Source organism: Chaetodon trifascialis, chromosome 11 (genome assembly GCF_039877785.1).
Source record: "Chaetodon trifascialis isolate fChaTrf1 chromosome 11, fChaTrf1.hap1, whole genome shotgun sequence".
Classification (NCBI taxonomy): domain Eukaryota; kingdom Metazoa; phylum Chordata; class Actinopteri; order Chaetodontiformes; family Chaetodontidae; genus Chaetodon; species Chaetodon trifascialis.
The window spans coordinates 22808203-22827768 of NC_092066.1; the positions used below are offsets into that span (position 1 = coordinate 22808203).

The 19566-nt window shown below is 41.8% G+C and overlaps 1 protein-coding gene across 1 annotated transcript; it reads right to left on the reverse strand.

Annotated features, from left to right (window-relative positions):
- Nucleotides 1–400: 400 nt before the first annotated feature.
- klhl20 (kelch-like family member 20) lies at nt 401–16807 on the reverse strand. The gene is made up of 14 exons (XM_070974162.1): nt 16703–16807; nt 14403–14466; nt 12958–13215; nt 12705–12813; nt 11766–11972; nt 10481–10639; nt 10230–10324; nt 9881–9996; nt 9515–9698; nt 9245–9388; nt 8828–8961; nt 8077–8285; nt 7651–7757; nt 401–5956 (listed from the first exon to the last, which is right to left on the reverse strand). Exons 2-14 carry the CDS (start codon nt 14423–14425, stop codon nt 5872–5874), a joined length of 1830 nt encoding a protein of 609 aa, XP_070830263.1. The 5' UTR covers nt 14426–14466; nt 16703–16807; the 3' UTR covers nt 401–5871.
- Between the last annotated feature and the right edge of the window lie 2759 nt (nt 16808–19566).

A 19566-nucleotide genomic window follows, 5' to 3' on the forward strand; every position in this document is an offset into this window, starting at 1 on the left:
GACTGTTCAGTTATACTGTATTTTGATTTTATTTCCCAACATTAAGTTATGCTGTTTGCTGATAACATCATGACTGACTTTGTGTTTACACTTTATGGTGAAACCGAGAGGATAAACAGCACTTAATTACTGTAAGTGACCATCATCACTCAGCTATCATACTCAGCTCTTACTCTTTGTGGTCATTTTGTCAGGCCAAAGAAAATAAACAGGAACAGTTTCTGCACAAACTAAAACCTAAAATACCACTGACAATTAAGACAATGAAATATGACACTTCCTGTGGGAATTTTCCTTCTTTGTGGTGAAAACATTTGCTGCAGAGAAAGAAAGCCATTTCCCTTTTCCCCCAAAATTCAATTCCACAGTAGCTCTCAAAGAATCCGACACGTTTGTTTTTCCAGGGAAAAATTTAATCTTTGTCATAGTGAACATGGTGAGTCCAGAGCTGCTGAGGCTGTTTGATATATGAAAACAAACACCAGAGATCACAGCCATGTTTGGGTCACACGTTGGACATACTGCACAGAGGCTACTCAAAACAAGATATTGACTATAGGCTACTGACTGAACTCGACTTTTGTTCATCACTATTACAATGCATCATTAGTAGCTTACATGAGTAAAGGGAGACTCCACTCAGTTTGGGAGAACAAACACAGTATTACTGGTTGAACAGCCTAATCCATATCTGTTAAGTCAAATATCTCTTTCAGGTTTCCCTGTGTCTTTGTGGGTTGAACGACAGCTCTACTCTTTAAGCTAAAGAAACCACTTAAAAACTCACTGGAGTTTATGTAAAATGCATCGTCACAAAGCTGAACACATGGTGTTTAGACTTCTATGGAAAGCTAATTAATGGTGACAGGCCTCGTCTTGAACCAAAGAAATAACATGGATGGACTCTTCAACTGAGTGGGGCTTCCTTTGAATTCTGTGGCAGTGACAAGTAGCAACAGATTCGTGGGATAAACAGTTGGCCACACTGTATCGTTTTTGTTCAGTGATAACATTTCTGTTCAGTGAAAACTATGCATTTAACACAGTCAGTATGGAAGATGTGTTAGAGCCTCTGTGTTCTCCAATGTCAACACTTAAGAACATTCAATAAAATATTTCATGTGCATGTGTGACAGCAAAACATCCCCAAAAACGTCTTGCATGATCAGACAAACAGTCATCCTGCCGCTCGAAATCTCCCACCAGCATAGAAAACTAGACCCCACAAAAATGTACAGTTGCCATATCATTGAACATCAACACCAATATTCAGGTTAGGACCTGCTTGCTCATGAAAAGGTGTTTTTAAATAATACATAAGAACCGCCTTGGATGTGCTGTCACTTGTCGGTCTTTACAGCAATTCGTTTGTTGCAGACACCATTTAAAGTGCAGAGTTGTGACGAACTGTGTGTGACACAAAGCAAGCGACATGATGTGTTGCATCTGTGAAATAAATCTGTCCTTCCCAGTGTGACGCCTGAAATGTCTGATTCCCATGTGGATTTACTATGATTTTACATTTTTGCCCCTGTATCTGGAAAGCTGAACACCCATATAAAATACAATTAAAAAAAAGATAATCACAGTGCAATAAATTCTGAGATTCATCCAAAACCAATTTCCCCTTCTACTCGAAATGTCTGTCTCGACTTTTGTCTCACACTGAGCTGAGATCAGTATGACAGGGAACCACTTAGGAAATTACAAAAGGTTTTTTTTTCTGTTATTCATATCAGTCCTGCACTTTAACTGTTCTCCAGCAGGTGGTGCCATTATACTGCGTTGCATACAAAGACATGAAAACAAAAAGGAGGGAACAGAACAAAAAGGACCTGTGTCTCCAAACTCCAATGATGTGTGAACAAAAATATCAACCAATGACGACTGCAGAGGGAGGTGTTACTCCATGAACGCATATACAGTTAAGAGATGTACTAATGTGGTCCATTCTTTTAATGACAAACTGGGATGAGTACACTTCACTGCATTTGCCATAGTCCACTGTCATGACAACTAGTCTGAGTTTGATGCTCGAGGTGTGAAGCATGTAACAGAAATCCAGTTGGACTAATTAGGTTTAATTTTCCTCCATTTAAACTTTTGTTATCAGGGATATCATTGAACTGATTAAAAGACAGAAGTCCTCAGGTTTTCTATACTCTAAAATTGCTGAATTGACCCACTGTTAAACCCCTCCTCTAGACAGCAATTGTCCAATCATAGCTTTCAGACAAACTTTCTTTTCTCTACATATTGATGCAGAGTGTATGAGGCTCTAAGAAGAGCAATACTCAGTATCTCAAGAGTTTGAAAGCTGGTGTCTTTTCTGTAGACTTTGAAAAACCTAAAACACAAACGTAAATGTGTGAGGAGTGGATTGAATGTTGTCTTTATCTGCTCTGATGTAAGCTGCAAAGGTTAGCATGTCTGGCTAACTGAGTACATACAGCAGACACAAAGTATTGTGTTACTAGCTTTCTACATTATTGTGTGGGGTTACAGGATACGCTTGAAAATTACCTGTCCAGGACTGATACAAGCACTGTTTGTGGATATGTCAACCTGAGCCAGGAAGCAACAGGATCAGAATGTAATGACAGCAGCTCAGTCCTGCTCCTTGTTTGCCCTGGAGATGTTCACTCTCCAGTAGCTACAGCCTAACATAAGGTAGATACCATTACATCTGCCAATCCCATGGCTTATTCCTCATATCCTCAAATCCTTCCCTCTCGTAAAGGTGAAGCACACTGTTTGAAAATACAAAGAATAGCCTAAATTTAACCACTGCAGTGCTTGTCCAAGTAACGCCAACGTCAGCTGCACACGGAGCAGCTAGAAATGAGAAGCGTGCTTTGTTTCCTTCTGTGAGGAATCACAGACCTGGTGTTTCATGGATTACTGCAAATTTCAATGGCAAATCTGTCACCATTAACGCTGTAAACTCCATATTTGCAGTGAGAGAACGAAAAGTTTGACAGGCCTAGCAACAGCGCCTAAGCATGGCGGGGCTTAACATAGGGTCAAAGGTGAAATATCATTTGGCTAGAGAACGCTGCCCTATCAAACCAGTTCATAAATGAGGGTCCAAAACGCTGCTGAACTGAACTTGGGCCTTGGTAATTCCCAGGTTTTGGTAAATCTATCACCCCAATGTGATCAGCTTAAATGGATGGCTGAAAAGTTGCTTCAGTTCTGGGTTAACACTGGACTTATTTCTTGCATCATGGAATTGAGTCTTGCTGCCCCTCGGTTCAGCCAGGCCACACCTCTGACAGTGCATTCAGGACAAAATTAAATCAGATTTCTCTTCCAGCTTGACGTTGGTAAAGGAAGTTAATTGACTTAATGCATACCATTATGAGACATGTGCACAAAAATCATCTTTGCCCAAAGTAGATCACTGGCTGCAGTGTTTAGAGTCAAAACATAAACAAGTGTAAGGGATTTTATGACCCAGGTTATCGACACACAATTTGCCATACTTGTGGAAAAAGGGAAAGTAATCTTGTATTCTAAAGCAGAATGTTTGTGTTGCATTTCAATTTCCAATAGATGATATTCTTATTGTCAACAAACCTGACGTGTAGTCCCAAACGGACAGTGAATGTATCTACAAAGTACTGTGCATGTATCCAAAGCCTGATGTGTCTTATCCCTCTGTACATAGAGCTCCACTGCTGTCTAAAAACTTTGGGTTTTTACTGTGGGTTACTTTGACTCAGTCTCACCTACACTGTCCTGCTGCCCAAATGCTCACTAGAGCAGCAAATGTGTATTAATCCACCACTGAAAATAGTCCCCAACAAATGCACTATTTCTTCCTGTTCTACTGTTTCCAACTGCAACAACTGCAACTGTTGTAGCTGCACCAGCTGTTTTAGGTCATGACTGAGCTTTTTTTAAATAAACAATAGATTTGTATGTGTTTTCAAAGATTTAAAGACATCAGTGAGAATGAATGGCCTTGGAGCTGAGCACCACACACAGCCTTGGAAAGCTACAAGTACTGAGAGACAAGCTAACATGTTGTTGGTTTTGGTATTTTTGTGAGATTTGTTGACAAAAACAAAATATAGAATATCCTTTGCACCTCTGACAAAAAGCTAGACACATATAGTACTAACAAATGCAATATAGGAGACTGTTAAGGTCTCAGTATGCTTCAAACAAAGTGCTTATCAGATCATCTAACAGCCTAAACTAGAATCCAGAGAACAATTTTTGTAACTTTTTGGAGCAGAATGTATGACACGTTACACGTAATGATTGATTAGATGTGTGAATGTGTGAAAGAAGGCAGGGTTTGAACTTTAAATCTTCTTCATAAAACAATATTAGAATCTGTGTGCTGAGTGCAACCCCATAAATGCCTTTGAAGAGACAAACCGCCCAAAAATGCCCATTTGTGTGCTTACTTTATCGTGTCGAGACCACAAAGATACGCAAAAGTAAAGATTTGTTGAAGAAAGATGGGAGAGATGGTGTGATGTAGCCAAGTGGCAGCTATGACAGCAGGGCACTAAGAAAGCACAATATCTCAGTGGCCAGTGAGCAAGAAAATTGTATTAGTGTTATTGTTCCGATAATGGATTTCCGGCCAATAGTTAAGTCTGATAGTGCGAAGCCTTGAGCTTGTTTGAAGCATACTGAGGCCTCCATGATTCAGCAACACACCAGACACAGATAGATGATTTTGGTGTCCAAGTTCTTCCCACCCAGGGGTTAAGTTCACTAACAGGCCATGTTCCTTTAACCATACCGACAGCTCTGAACTGAAATCTTCAAACACCCAAGGCAGCAAACACCACCAGCAGCCTCCTGTAAAGTGCAGCAGCAGAGCCCTGTTCAACAACAATAAGTTTGGGAGAAAATGTTGAGCAGCAGTGACTCTTCTCATGCCACCCATCTTCCCCAGTGCCCATTACTGGTAAAATAAATTAGGTTTTTCCTCTCTGGGTATCCAGCCAAAACGTATATCGATGCCTTCAGGAGATAACTGCCTGACAGCTATCGACTGTTTAATGCTACACACGAGGCCCAGAGACATAACAGCCACAGCTCAGACGTATGCTTTGAAGCCTAAAGGAAAGTAGAAAATGAATGAGAGATTTACCTCCGACAGTCAGTGCACAATGCTGCATCTCCAGGAAACAATCGATTTCAGACAATGAGCAGAGGGTCTGCTGTCCTGCTGGCTGTTTTTAACTCAGTGGGGGGGGGGGGGGGGGGCTGATGACCAGTAGCCAGAATTTGGTGGCTGGTGTTTTAGGACGAAAGTGATGGAGGCTTTTACAGTTGGAAGACTGAAAAAACCCTCTTCCAGTGACCTGATGCTTTTGAACTTGTTAAACCTCAGAAATGTTGCTAATCTCCCCAAGTTGAGTTCCGCCCATCACACACGCCAATACCAAATGTCCCAGACGGAAAAGGCTTGGCAGATAAAAACTCAGAGAGGTCACAGGAGAAGGACTGTCCTCTCCGAAATGGAAGCTTAATGGTTCTTGGTAGACTTCTGCTCTCAGTGCACTTCATGGTGGCTGCGGTCAATCAATAATAGCAGGGTAATCCAAAGTCAGTGACCTCAGAGTGGGGTGGGGGATGAACCAGAGTTCAAAGTTTCTTCCTCTTTCCGTCTCGTCTCCCCCCACCGTTTCCTCATCCTCGCATTAATTACAGCGTCTCTTTGGAGGCACGAGAGTTGGTGAAAAGAGGCATCCATTGCAACGTGATGAGAAGCATGTGAGTGTGTGTGAGTGTGTGTGAGTGTGTGTGTGTGTGTGTGTGTGTGTGTGTGTGTGTGTGTGTGTGTGTGTGTGTGTGTGTGTGTGTGTGTGTGTGTGTGTGTGTGTGTGGTGGCGGGGGTTGGTGTTACCATATGTGGGATTCACAGTGAGTCATTTTAATGACACCCACCCCTCCACCTAGCCGGCGGTAGTTCATTCCTCCGTACAACCTGGAAAGAGTGAGTGACAACCAAATGATGAGGGAGGACAAGTTCAAATGTTCTTTTGTGCAGTAGAAATGATAAACCTAAAAGACCCTGCTCTGCTACTCCTCAATGTGAACACGGCTGAAGAGAAGAGGAAGACGACGAACAAGATTTAGAAAGTGAAAACTAATTGGGGCCTCTGTGATGGACAGTTTAATAGGCCTGTTTAATGGCTTCTTCTGTATGTGTAATACCGCCCCATTGAATTAAGTCTAGAGTTGTTGTGTCGTGGCATGTACTGTGACATTCATAATATCTTGATGTGTTTATGAAATAATTTCTATGCTGTTTAATGATAATAATAAGGAGGATGCAATGATATACTTTTCCACAGCTGAAGAGGTATTTGTCCACCCACAGCGGTCAGTAATGATATCCAATATGCTTTGCTGGCATGATAAGACTTGTCCTGATGACTCAAACTCTGTAAAAATCTCTTTACAGAAACAGGGCCTCTGTTATTTTGGATGATCCAAAGATGTCAGTGAAGTGATTTTTGAGTTTGTGTTGATAGTGAGATCATCAGACGAGTGTGGACGTGGATGTTGCTGCTGAATGTTTGGAGCACCACCAATAAAAATCCATTCACTTTAGATGTATAGGGGTGGTACTGCTATCCCTCACTGCTTTCAGACATGTCAGACAAGTTGCATTAAGTGACATACTGGAAAAACACAACTCACGCTCATGCTAACTTTACACTCTAAATACACAGGGAAAACAGGGTCAAACAAATTGGATGTTGCATTTTGACAGCTGATTCCACCAGATATCAAGACTATGCTAATTTACTGCTACATCTCTGTGAATGAAATGAAAATGAAAAATGTTGGGGGATGTAACACCCACCCTCTGCTCCTTTGCACAGAAACTACTGACTGCAAACAAGAGCAGTCTATGAAAGGGCATTACAAAGGTCGGATATGTGACACTTAAAAAGGTGGATGTCACACCAGGAAGTCATTTGCCGATGTGAATTACATGCACATCAACAAAGAGTCAGTTGAGTAAAATAACCCACAGCAAAAGGAAAGTTGCAGTTTTATTTTAGCTGGCTGACACTACAGCTAGAGCAAATAGCATGATATCATAATACAAAGCTAATAATCATGATAAATCATCAATTAAACATCAATTAATAGAAATATGTTTAAAGTTCAAGAGGTTAACTATCTTTGTATGTTTGTATGTGTTGACAGTGGGTGTTACATGTGATCTTGCTGTGCTGTTTCCAATATTTCCAGGTAGAAAAGGTCTGACTTTGGGTTAAAATGATTGAAATCTTAATATAGCCAAGTGCAACATCCAAATTACAAGAGCTGCAGTTTATTGCTTAAGGTCACATATCATTAGCCTCATAGCATAATTGCCTAAGTCATATTTTAAGGTTTTTCGGGCGATAAGGCAGGATGAAGCAGCAGTGTCAGGAGAGTAGAGTTAGGCAGATATCTCAATTTGGCCAAAAAATGACTTAGACAATTATGCTATGAGGCTAACGATATGTCACCACATGCCATTATAAATGAAACACTGTGGTGCCCGGTCTACAAGTCATATTCTCCAGATGGAAGGGAACATGCTTTTTCTCTTGAACACGTTCTGCACTGACACACATGACAACTTCAATAAGTGCTAAACTTTTACGGGGTGGCTCTTACCTCCATGTGTTGGCATCAGGATCATAGACTTCTATAGTTTTCAGATACGTCGTCCCATCAAAGCCTCCCACTGCCATCAGCTGACCATTCACCACAGCCAGGCCCACCTACAGACAGACAGACACACACATACACACACACACACTTCAGCCTTGTGCACAGATTAAAGCTCTTGATAAACAGTGACACATGTAATAAAACCTTTTACAAATTAAATGTAGTCGATCTAGTTGTCAAAATATGACTGTGAAGCAGTAACTAACCCCCCCCCCACACACACACGCACACACACACACACACACACACACACACACACACACACACACACACACACACACACACACACACACACACACACACACATACTCACACATACTCACACATACTCACACATACTCACACATACCTACGCACTCACGCACTCACCCCGCTCCGTCTGGACGTCATGGCCACTACAGGAGACCACTGGTTGGTCCTGGGGTTGTATCGCTCTGCACTGCTCAGTTCTGTGGTGTCGTCTCTCCCTCCAACAGAGTAAATCATGTCCTGGTAGACGGCACAGCCGAGGTGCTTCCTCCTGGTTCCCATGGGAGACACGGTGTGCCAGCGATTCTCTTGAGGGTTGTAACGTTCCACTGAGAAGGAGGAAAAGATCACAAGAAAAAGGAGAAAGGAGAGGGGAAATTAAATGACAGCAAAAAAGAAAATAATTACAGTCAACTTCTTGACAGTGGACAGACAGCTGAGGGAGAACTATGGTATGGTTTACTTCCTGTTTACAGTGTTTATACTGCGCTTCAAGGCAGATGAACTACTCCAACCAATGAAACTGTCCTTTTATTTCTGATTAATATGCTATTGTGTTGCAGTTTTGAATGAATGGTCCCAGCCTGTATGATGTCTCACATTCCGCTCCCCACAGATGTTTCACACCTCGCTTCAGGAGCAGCCTCATTATCAAACACCACAGAAAAAAGATGGAACACCTGGATAACATTCAGCTGATTAAGGCTGGTTTGGCAAACCCAAAGCAGAGAGCCATGACGTATTCACTTTGAGGTGCATACAAACATCAGATAAACATTAAACTTTAATGTGTTTTGACGCATTTCTACTTTCCTAATCATCACTCTTGTCACAGCTCTGGGTCAGTTTACTTATCACATGACAATCAAACCTGTATTTAATGGTGACGTCCCATCAGACCCTCCTACAGCGTAAAGGAACCCCCCTAGCACAGCCACAGCTACACCCAGTCGTCTGGTGCTCATGGAGGCCACACGAGTCCATTTGTTCTCCTTTGGATCATACCTAAAGCATAAGAAGGATTCTATTAGACAAAGCTACATAATATATCACCAACCAAAGAATCAGTACAAACAAGGATATATTTTTTCTAGCTTTGACAAATAAATGATTGTTCAAACATTCAGTTTCTGGGAAGAGTCTAGAATTTAGCCGGCTCATTGTGATGAACGTCAAGTTACAGGATGGAGGTTTGAGTTTGCTGATTTCATTTCAGATCTAAAACAACAAACACTAGAAGACGGTTACATGGACAGTTTGCCATAGACACAAGAGTTGTGGCAGATACCTTTCTACAATGTTGAGACAGGAAACCCCATCCTGTCCCCCTACAGCATACAGATAACCACCAAGGACAGCCACTCCCACACTGGTACGACAAGTGCTAGTGGGGGCCACGTCACTGCTCCACTGATTGGTCTTCGGATCATATCTAGACAGGAGAAGAAAGAGAAACTCTAATTTTACTTCTAGATCTTTTTGATTTAGCAAAGTGGTAATACAAAAAGGGAAAGAAGAACAAAAATGTTCAGACAAAGCCAGAGTGATCATGCCACACCTCTCCACCGAATTGAGGTATGATGAGCCATCATGACCTCCCACTGCATACAACAAGTCATCCAGAACGCTGACACCAACTCCACACCGCCGTTTACTCATGGACGCTACCATCCGCCATTCATTGGTCTGGGGGTCGTAACGCTCCACACTGGAGATGGCGTCACCGCTGCACCAACCACCAACTACAAGACCAGGAGACATAGAGGAAGAAACAACGGACAGTACACAGTATTAAATTAGCACAAAAATGATTAGCTCAGCCAGATACACTTTTCCAATCCACACCCACAGTTGTGTCTGCATACAGCTGCATATTTGATGCAAGGGAAACCCTGGTTTTAATCTATTGCTTAAAGGTACTGACCTGCAAAGAGTACCTCTCCACAGCGGATGGGTTTCCTCGGCCGTGTTCTGGGGCCCTGCATCAGCGGCCTTTCCTGCGGCAGCAGCAGGTAATTCTTAGCTTCATCAACCAGGTCTCTGAAACAACAGAAACACAAGTATATGATCATAGTACAGTATGTAATGAGATAAACGTGCCTTCTCACAGTGTTTGTAATGCAAAATTTAGAAGTAAATACAAAAATTAAGAATAAAAAAATAAGTCCAGAAATGTCTGGCAATTTAAAGAAATCCAACAAAGTCCTGGATCCAGATCAGCACCAGCCACATTTTACCACCAAAAACAGGAAATGGTTGACAAACAAACTCACCTGCACTCCTCGTCACTCTTAATGAGAGGGTCTGACCCGACAGTGCCCACCAGGAACTTGGGGCTGAGCAGCGGCAGACGGACATGCTGCAGGACCTGCAGAACACAGAAAACCCACATCAGTTCCAAAGTGTTTTCAGCTCCAACAGAAGTCTGAAGCAACATCACGTGTTGTATATGTGTGTCGTACACAAATAACAGAACTGGCAACAGAAGCAGAATCTGTTGTAAGAGATTTCTTTGGCCACAAACCTGGGGGAGCTGTGGTCTGCGTTCCTGGATGCTGTATTTCACCCAGGCCATCACAGCGTTGAAAACCTGCTCCTCACTGCGCACATTGAGCTCATCACTGGAAATGATGTCAATCAACTGGTTGGCAGGCAGCAGCATGAACTCTTCACTCTCCATAACCTAAGATGACAGAGAAGAAGAGTCAGACAGCAGCTCTGCCACAAAGAGAGAACAGTCAATTCTAATTTTCCACAACCATGAAATCCATCAAAACCGAGCCATCACTACAGTGTTGGCATCATCACAAGGTTAACTGCTTTCCTCTTTCTTCAGAATTTTAAATACATCACCTGAAAATCATGCTCTACAAATCCTGTGTGCTATTAAATGAAAGACAGTCAACTGAACAAGGACCAGCAAGAGACACAGGTGCAGTTAATAACATTAATAATACTGGCTGCATCCTATTTAGCTTGACCAGTTCCAGGGCTGTGGTATTAAGCTGGTTGGCTCTGACTGACTGGGACACATAAATAGAACACAGTCATCCTTAACATTAATTAGTTCCACCTTTGCTGTGAAAAGTCAAAACTATCTGCCCAGAAAAAGGTCTATTACCAAGGTCAACAGTCACTGTGCCACTCTTTCACAGAAAATGTAATGATATATATTGTCCACCAGATGTCGCTATTCTGCTGTTGACACTGGCTGAATGCAGACACATCTGCCCCTTGTATTTGACTTCACCGGCATGTGCTTGCTGAATTTAGAATGAATGCTGGCTGCAGACTAACATGTCTCTACCAAGACAATACTGACAGGAACATTCAGGTGACCACCGGTCCATCTGTGTTGGGGCTACAACTCCACTTTTGCACCTAAAATAAAATAGTGTTTATACTCTCTATCACATGTACACCATCTGAAATATAAGGTGACACATTTTCCAACCAAAGCCAGAATACTCCACATATTGTGTTCACAGGAGAACATCAAGAAATCCTCACTTTCCATTCCATCTTTCCAGTTGAGTAAATAAATGACTGTCACACAGCATTTATAGCTTGGGATACGCTGTCTCCTGGTGGAGATCGAAAATATTACAAAGAATTCAAACTGATGTATAATACTGCTGTAACCAAACCAAACAAAAACAAACAAACAAAACAGTATCAGACAATACACAGCCAATATGGCCCACAGATGATCAGTATTAGCTGCCAAAAAAACTGATTGGGGCATCGTAGTGCACAAAACGAAAGCAGCTGTGTGGTGAGATTAAAGGAAAGGAAAGGTGACTTCTTACCTCCTGAAAATTGTGCTGGGTGAACTTGTCTGCAATGCGGAGCAGCTCTCGGCAGGAGTGTGTGTCTGCGAACGCCCTAATGCCCAGACAGTTAGAGGGATCCAGCTGTCTCTTGAGGAACTCACAGCAGGCCTCCTGGATCTCAGCCAGCTGAAGAAGGCAGGCAGCAGGAAGCAGCGTCTGGACGTTTCCCTCCTCTACAGTCACCTAGGAGCAGGGAGGTCAACACATTCTTCACACATAGTCATACAGTCATATAGCCATGAAGCTGTGGAACCCTGCAGCTCCTTGTCCATCTCTATAGGCCTCCTCACAGAGACACTCAGTTTGAGGGTGCTCTAGCTGGATTTATTGCTGTACCATGGTTGTATTTTTCATGACAGACCTTATTGTACTCTGAAGGATATACAGTGTGGTCTTCAATAACCATGTTGTGGATTTCTGTGTAGTGTTCATTTGTATCCAAGATGCTAGTTTTGCCAGAAAACTGACTAACCAGCAAACAGACTGTCCCAAGCCTGGTGTTTTTGATCTAAAATCACTTGTCAAAACTACTTTGACTACACCCAGGTAATCTCAACACGTGCAACTAAAAACAACTGGCTGAAGCAGTGATGAGTTGGGTGCTTCATAGCAAAGCATGTAAAGACATATGCATTATTAATTGTGTTTAATATGTGTACAGAGTTTGGATCAATATGTTGAAATTAGCTTTGGCGCTAAATTAAAAGTAAAACTGAGGCAAACTGCACTGGAGGCCCTGTTTATCCTGCCTGATGCCAGGTCATGAATGCAGATTTGATTCAATAAATGTAAAATTCTGTACTTTCTGTCACTGGTTTACAGCAGATTTGAAAAGCTCCTGTTCTTGTTAGCACTTGTTCAAATGCAGCGTGTGATACTGACCAATGAAACACTGTCCATCGCTACTGCTGTTACCTGTGAAGTGTAGGCAAAGTCAATGAGCAGCTCCATGGCTCTCTCATCGATGTCGCGGATGACCACTTCAGTCTGCCTGCTCTCAGCCAGCTCTCCAGTGAACATCGCCCTGAAGAGTACATGGAAATCAAAAGATATCACTCAAAGTACTGCACCTGCACTTTGATTTTAATTTGCTGGCCAGAGGATTCATTTCCAGATAGATTTTTGCTTTATAAAATGTAAGCTGACAACAAGGTTTGTGTCTCTGTACCTGAAGTACGGGCTGCAGGCAGACAGGATCACACGGTGAGCGTAAATCTTTTTGGCGCCTACCACCAGCACCACGTCACAGAGCTCACGGTGTTTTCTCAACAGGTTAATCACCTCCAGGGTCTGCCGTGGGTGTTTGTCCGAGACATAGGGCATGCGTGCAGGCTGGGGGACCCCTTCAGGGAGCTTGTTGGGGTCCCCCAGAGTACAGCGGCTGGTAATGTCCATTCCAGTGGCGTCTTGGCGTGCGCTGGTGGCCCTGGACATCAACCAGATGGACAGTGATTAAGAGAGGAAATACATCTTAACAACTCGTCTTGTTAAGTCATTTGCTAGTTTAACACAAGAGGGAACATGATGATGCAGTGTGGAAACATTTTTTTAGAATACTGTGATCTACAAATGACTGAGCAGTCAGAGACTTTTAAGTCAGTTGAGCTGCAAAACAGAGCAGTGTCGGCCACAATATATTCTACAACTGGAACACATTTGGTGTACTTGATAGCCAAACAGGTAGATTTGTTTGGGTTCTTGTGAGTAAATGACATCTGTTGACATATGCAGTGTACCTGTGAATCCAAAGGCCCCACATCATTACACACTCCTGATCTGCTGTCTCAGTCTGTGGTATCAGCTGAGTCAAACACAGCAGGGTCATTTGGCCCACTAGATAGACAGAGCAAACTTGTCTACAGCAGTCAGCTCCCCCAGTGTACTCTGACATGAATCCAGAGCTGTGAGTACAGTTTCATTTTGTTTCTGGGACATGGGTTCACTTCAGACCATGTTTGCCTTGCTACATTAACGTATTGTTAATTTGAAGGATCTTACTCCTAAGAGCAAGCACCATCCTCAAGGACTGAAAAATTAAGCCAATGCAAACGTACCAAACATGCAGCTCCTTGAAGGGTGACAGCTGGCCGCTCGGTTTCAGCAGCGAGGCTTCATTCAGCCCGCCTCAGCCCTACCCACACTCCACCTCTTTGCCTATTTTTTGGATTAGGTATGCTAACTTCTCATTGGAATGTTTACGGCTAGGAGAAATGTCCATCAACAAAATACATTACAATATCCCAAAACCACCTGGGAAAACGAAACAAAAAAGACTGGCCTTTTCAAAATTAACCCTTCTTTGGGATTTGTCTGCCTTGAAGACAAGCTTATTTGGCGACAAAACAGGAAGGTGCCGCTGAGTCATGGGGGGTTCACACCAGTTCTCTAAATAAACTCATCTGAACCTTTTTCATTGGAGTGAATATTTTTTTCCCTGTCTGGTACAAAGGATTTTCTTTGGGTACAAAAAAAACTCCTACAAGGAAATTCAACACCTACCTTAGTGGAGACATTTAATCTTTGTTTAAGACCATTCTTGTACAAAGACTCTGAGCTTAATACACACAGAGATTTCATTCTACACAATATTTCACACTTTGATACCACACCTACCTGCGCATTGGCTTTGCGTCCATGCACTGAAGAATAATGCTTGGTCCCACACCTTGAGGTTAACCTTCAAAGACAACAAAACAAATTGATTACAGAGACAGATTTGTAATCACCACAAGTGGAACAGAAGGGCTTTAGAAACTGCATGTGAATGTAGCAGTGTTTACCAGAAAGCCTTTCCACTATTTCCCTGTTGTCCATTTAGATTTTGGTATCCAGTTTTATGTCTTCTTTTGGGAAATGTGCTCAGTTTGCTGCCAAAAAGGCTTCTACTAACTAACTGCTTTTTAATTGTAGTTCATGCCACACTCCTGTCCTGCTACCTTTCAAATGTAATCTGTAGTCATTTCTGAAAGCAAGACTGAGAACGGATTGATGCATTTGCATACACCGAGTGACTAGTTTATTACACACACCTGTGCAATTGCTCTGTACACCTGTTGGACTGCAATCAAATACCTCCACCCTGCCATTGTAAACTTTATGATGTACACTGCGTATGATGTGTTGACACTATCTCAGGCAGGTATTTAATTACCTCAGTGGTTATATGGTGACTATAATCATGTAGTGACATTTTTGCTTTTCTGTTACCCCGACACATACATAAATGAGGTTGGATGTAAAAATATAATGCAGTGCCAGACAACATTACCACAACAGGCTCAAAGTGATCATTGATACAGTATTTACAAAATCAATGTATACTACAAGCTCCACAAAGGTAGCATTTACTGAAAGTAGGGGTGTTAAAGGTACATGTATTCGTCTCAATCTTCCATGATGCTTCCTCAATTCAGTATGCCCTGTGACTCAAACAATTACTGTCAAAATTGTCTATTTATGTCTACTGCTCGCACATGCCAGACAGAAATGGTAGACCATAAGTTTTAATCAGAAAACTTTGGCAGTGCACCAGTTGTTTTCTTTCAGCTGTAACATGCCAGTCGGCTTGGCTCAGTCAGTCGATCTAATGCAGTGTTGCAGTCATTCGAATGACAAGCACAAATGAGAGGCCAGAGCTAGAGGATCTCCCCATCACATCCCATGATCTACCATATGGGAGCATTATGGTTTCCTGTTTATCTGCAGCAAAATGGACAATGATTACTGGACTATGTCATATGAGTACTCATCTCTGTAGATATGTGACCATACTCAGTCTAAAGATACAGGATATGGGATTTAGGATTCCCCTTGTATATAACACTTTGGAGTGCAGTATTTCCATACAACTGCTTTCATTGTATTCTGGTAATCAGTGAGGCTTTGCTCTGTGTGTGTGTGTGTGTGTGTGTGTGTGTGTGTGTGTGTGTGTGTGTGTGTGTGTGTGTGTGTGTGTGTGTGTGAACAGGTTAATCAAAGTCCTCTCTTCCTGTCTTATTATAATAGACTTCATTTGTTGTTGAAGTAATTACAAATTAGATACTGGAAACAATTTGTGGGTTTGCTAATCAGCTGTCACAGAAAAGATGGGGCAGTTTGCAGATAAGGTTAACAACGTGTGTAAAATCTTATCACAGACCAGGGTTAATTAGTGGGAAAACAGCAAGCCAAAACTGATTCTGTTGCACGGGATCAGTAAGAAAGTGGCTCGGATGTTCACATACCATTTACCTCAGCTTTATGTCAAAACATGCTCAGTATCAGTCCTGTCCCTTCATATAACGTTAATACACGGTCGTTCCTGTTAGTGATTTGTTTAATGCTGCATTCTTCGCACGACTGTCAAGTAGTTAAAGACTTGGGCTAACTGTTTGTTTTTCGCACTTTCAGCAGATAGACTGATCCGGATGCGAAGTCAGCTAGCTAGTTAACGCAAAATTTCCAACAGTATGTTGGAGATTAGGTTCCTGTGAATCTTACCGATAGTTGTGGCAGAAAGCAGTGAGGTAAACAGAGAGAGCTCGTGCTTCCAGGGCAATTCTCAATAGCGCAGAACTATAAAAATCAATCAGCTAGCTAACGAGTCAGACCATTTCCCGAGGATGTCTGGGAATGCTATGTGCTGTGCTAGCACTGTGGTAGGGAATCCACAGGCGATATTTCAAACGTAGAACGTTAACGTGAATCAATAAAAGCAAAGAAAACGAAATGTAACAAAAACGAAGACATTCCCGACATGTAGGATGTCTGTGGCGCCTGGAGAGTCAATCTCAGCATCAGGTCGGATTGGATGCTATAAATGTAATGCTAGCGATAACTAAGTTAACGTCAATGCTTTCAAAACGGCATTTGCTGGCATTTTTGACATTGACAACTATCTAACAAAAAGTAGACACGTTTAACAAAAACTTTACCTTATATTTCCATCCCAACGACACAGAAAAGTCGCCCAGGTTGCTAATGTTTACAATTTAATGCCGTAGGTTAAACACTGGTGCTTTTCTTCCTCGGTATTATTATGCGCATGCCAAATGCAAAGCGCCACTTCCGGGCGGTGTATTTTCAAAATAAAAGTTGAGGATTACGTCATTGTAAGTATTCTGTAATATGAAATGTGTACAGATACGCAATGTGTAAAATACTTGGTTTCATACCAAGGAAATGTGTACAGTTCAGTCTGTAACAACGTTAACGTATTATACAGCAATATATTACTCGTTTGAAATAATGAAATAATACAACACATAATAATGGGATGCCGCTAATATTGAGACAATTAGTAAATCATGTAAGGCATTATCGTCCGCTTTTAAGGGTTCAGCAGTGATCGGCAACGTCAACCCTAAAGCCATTCAACACAGAGATCGGGAGCGCGAGGCACAATCTTCTTCTGTTGATTTTTAAGGCTAATGGCATCCATATAAGGCGCATTACTGCCACCTATTGGAATGTCATAGTTTCATAGTGACGCTATTACAGCGTCGACGCAAAGTGAGGATCGATGATCCAGACCCAGTCGTCTGAGTTGGTGCAAATTCAGTGTAGCCTCTAGATTTTCTCCAAATATGTCCACAACGTTTCAGAATCTCCTGGCAGTATCCAGCACCATCTTGATCCTTTCTGACTTGCCCTGCATTTTAACGGCACAATAAATGATGGCAGTATATGCCAAAAATTTGTCCATGCCGATATTCTGATCAGCTCCATTTTGTTTTTGCTCCAGTTCCTTTTGCACATTAAACATTTCGTTTTTTCTCTACATTCCCTCTATAGTTTTAGCAAATGACATACAGTACCTTACTCTGCTCTAATTTTAGTCTGTATGATTCCTTCCCCTTATCTTCTTTGCACTCCCAGTACATACCTTTGTGCTCATAAATTTCCATACCTCTAGGCAGAATGCGTAAGATGTGTACCATGCTTATAAAAAATGAGTGATGAATCAATAGCAATAGCAATAATAATATTAAGATTTATTTTATTTTTAATGGAATTAACATTAAACTCTAAGCCATCACAGAATTGTACCATCATTAAACAAAAATAACAATAAGGAACATACATAGATGGTCGCCATTCAAAAGTTTGCATACCCTTAGATCTTAATACTGCCCACTTTAGCATCAAAGATGGCTTGCAGTCCTTTGTTAAAGTTGCAAATCAGACCCTTTATTTTCTCAGATGTCAAAGCTGCCCATTCTTCTTGGCAAAAAGCCTTCAGGTCATTCAATGTAAGTTTCCAGTTTTATTACACACAATTTTCTAAAATACTTTGACATTTCATAATTTTGGCTGGGATATGTGTATTCAGTAGGACAACCGGCAGCTCCAAATCACCCACACCATTAACACATGAGGGTGAAATATAGCTATTGTAGCTAAGGCTTTATTGTATGCTGAGGATGATGAGGGAGGTCTCTACCAAATGATGAGGAGAGATTCACAAACCCAGGATGTCTTGAAGCTTGTTTATTCAATAAGGCCAGATCTCAGGATTTAACACAAAAAAAGTCTTGTCCTAAATACAGAAGAAAAAATGAAAGAAGAACCAAAGACAAACTCTTGAAAGGACTTTGGTCTCAGAGGAAGTCCTTATTCAATCAAATCGAGTCTCTCAGTCAGCAGACTAGATGTTATATCAGGCTGCAAACAACAGAATGGCAGAATACTGATACCTTGAGTTAGTCTGGTGTTTGTTGGTGGAATGACAGATTCCTGGTTATCATGGAAGTGTCTGTGTCCATTCTGAGGTGTGCAGAGGGATCAGCACCATGGATAGCATTTGTTGCAGAGGAACAAACGATGCCATGCTGCTGTGTTATTGGCTCTGAAGGATGACATGTGCTGTGTGTTTGAGTAACTGATGTGCTCAGAACAATTTCAAGGGCGCACAGGCACCTGTGAGCAGCGCACAAGCTTCCACTTACAGGACAAAACACTCTGTGATATTTGTGAATAGCATATTCTACATTGTTCATGCCCAGAGGACTTATCATGATCTCATCATAAAAGCTTTATTGTAACTGACCGTTGGCTAAAGCTCTTCTCCGAACAATTATCCAGTCAGACACCAGCGCAGACACCAGATCCATGCATGTCAGGTCTGTCAAGCTTTAGATTTCCAAAACCAAAAACACAAGAGCAGACATGTAAGGAAACATGCTTGAAACAGTGTTTTACCTGCTTTACTGTAAGCTGCAAATGTTAGCATTTCTGGCTAACCATCGTACTACCTGCAGTTGTAAGAGTGTTGCTTTTTCACTCACTTTGAGCATTTGAGGAAGTTTACACCTCAGCAACTCTATCCTGTAGGAAACACTGAAGATATACTGTACATTATAGGATGAGTAATGTCACATATCGGTCATCATTAGCTAATTTAGCCTCACACATCTCCCATTTAGACTGGGTGTATGTGAACTCTCCTATCCCAGATCTATGTAAAGAGCGGTTGAGACAGCAGACAGAATACAATCTTCATTCAACAGGTAACATTGAAAACTTGGGGCTTAAATCCAAAGCCCTGCTTTATGAGCACAGTGACAAAGCAAGCAACTTCTAGTACATCAGCTCTGCCAGTCAGCAACATCTCAGCAAATAACCCAAATCAGGAAAATACCCTGGACCAGGACAGGCTCCAAAAGTTGTACTTCAGTACAGACTTGAGTAAATGTGCACAGTTAGATTCCATCATTCCAAGTTTTGTGGTGTAACCATGAACTTTAATTTCCAGTATCTCAAACATGTCATGTGAAAGTCCATCTATTCCCAATGTGCA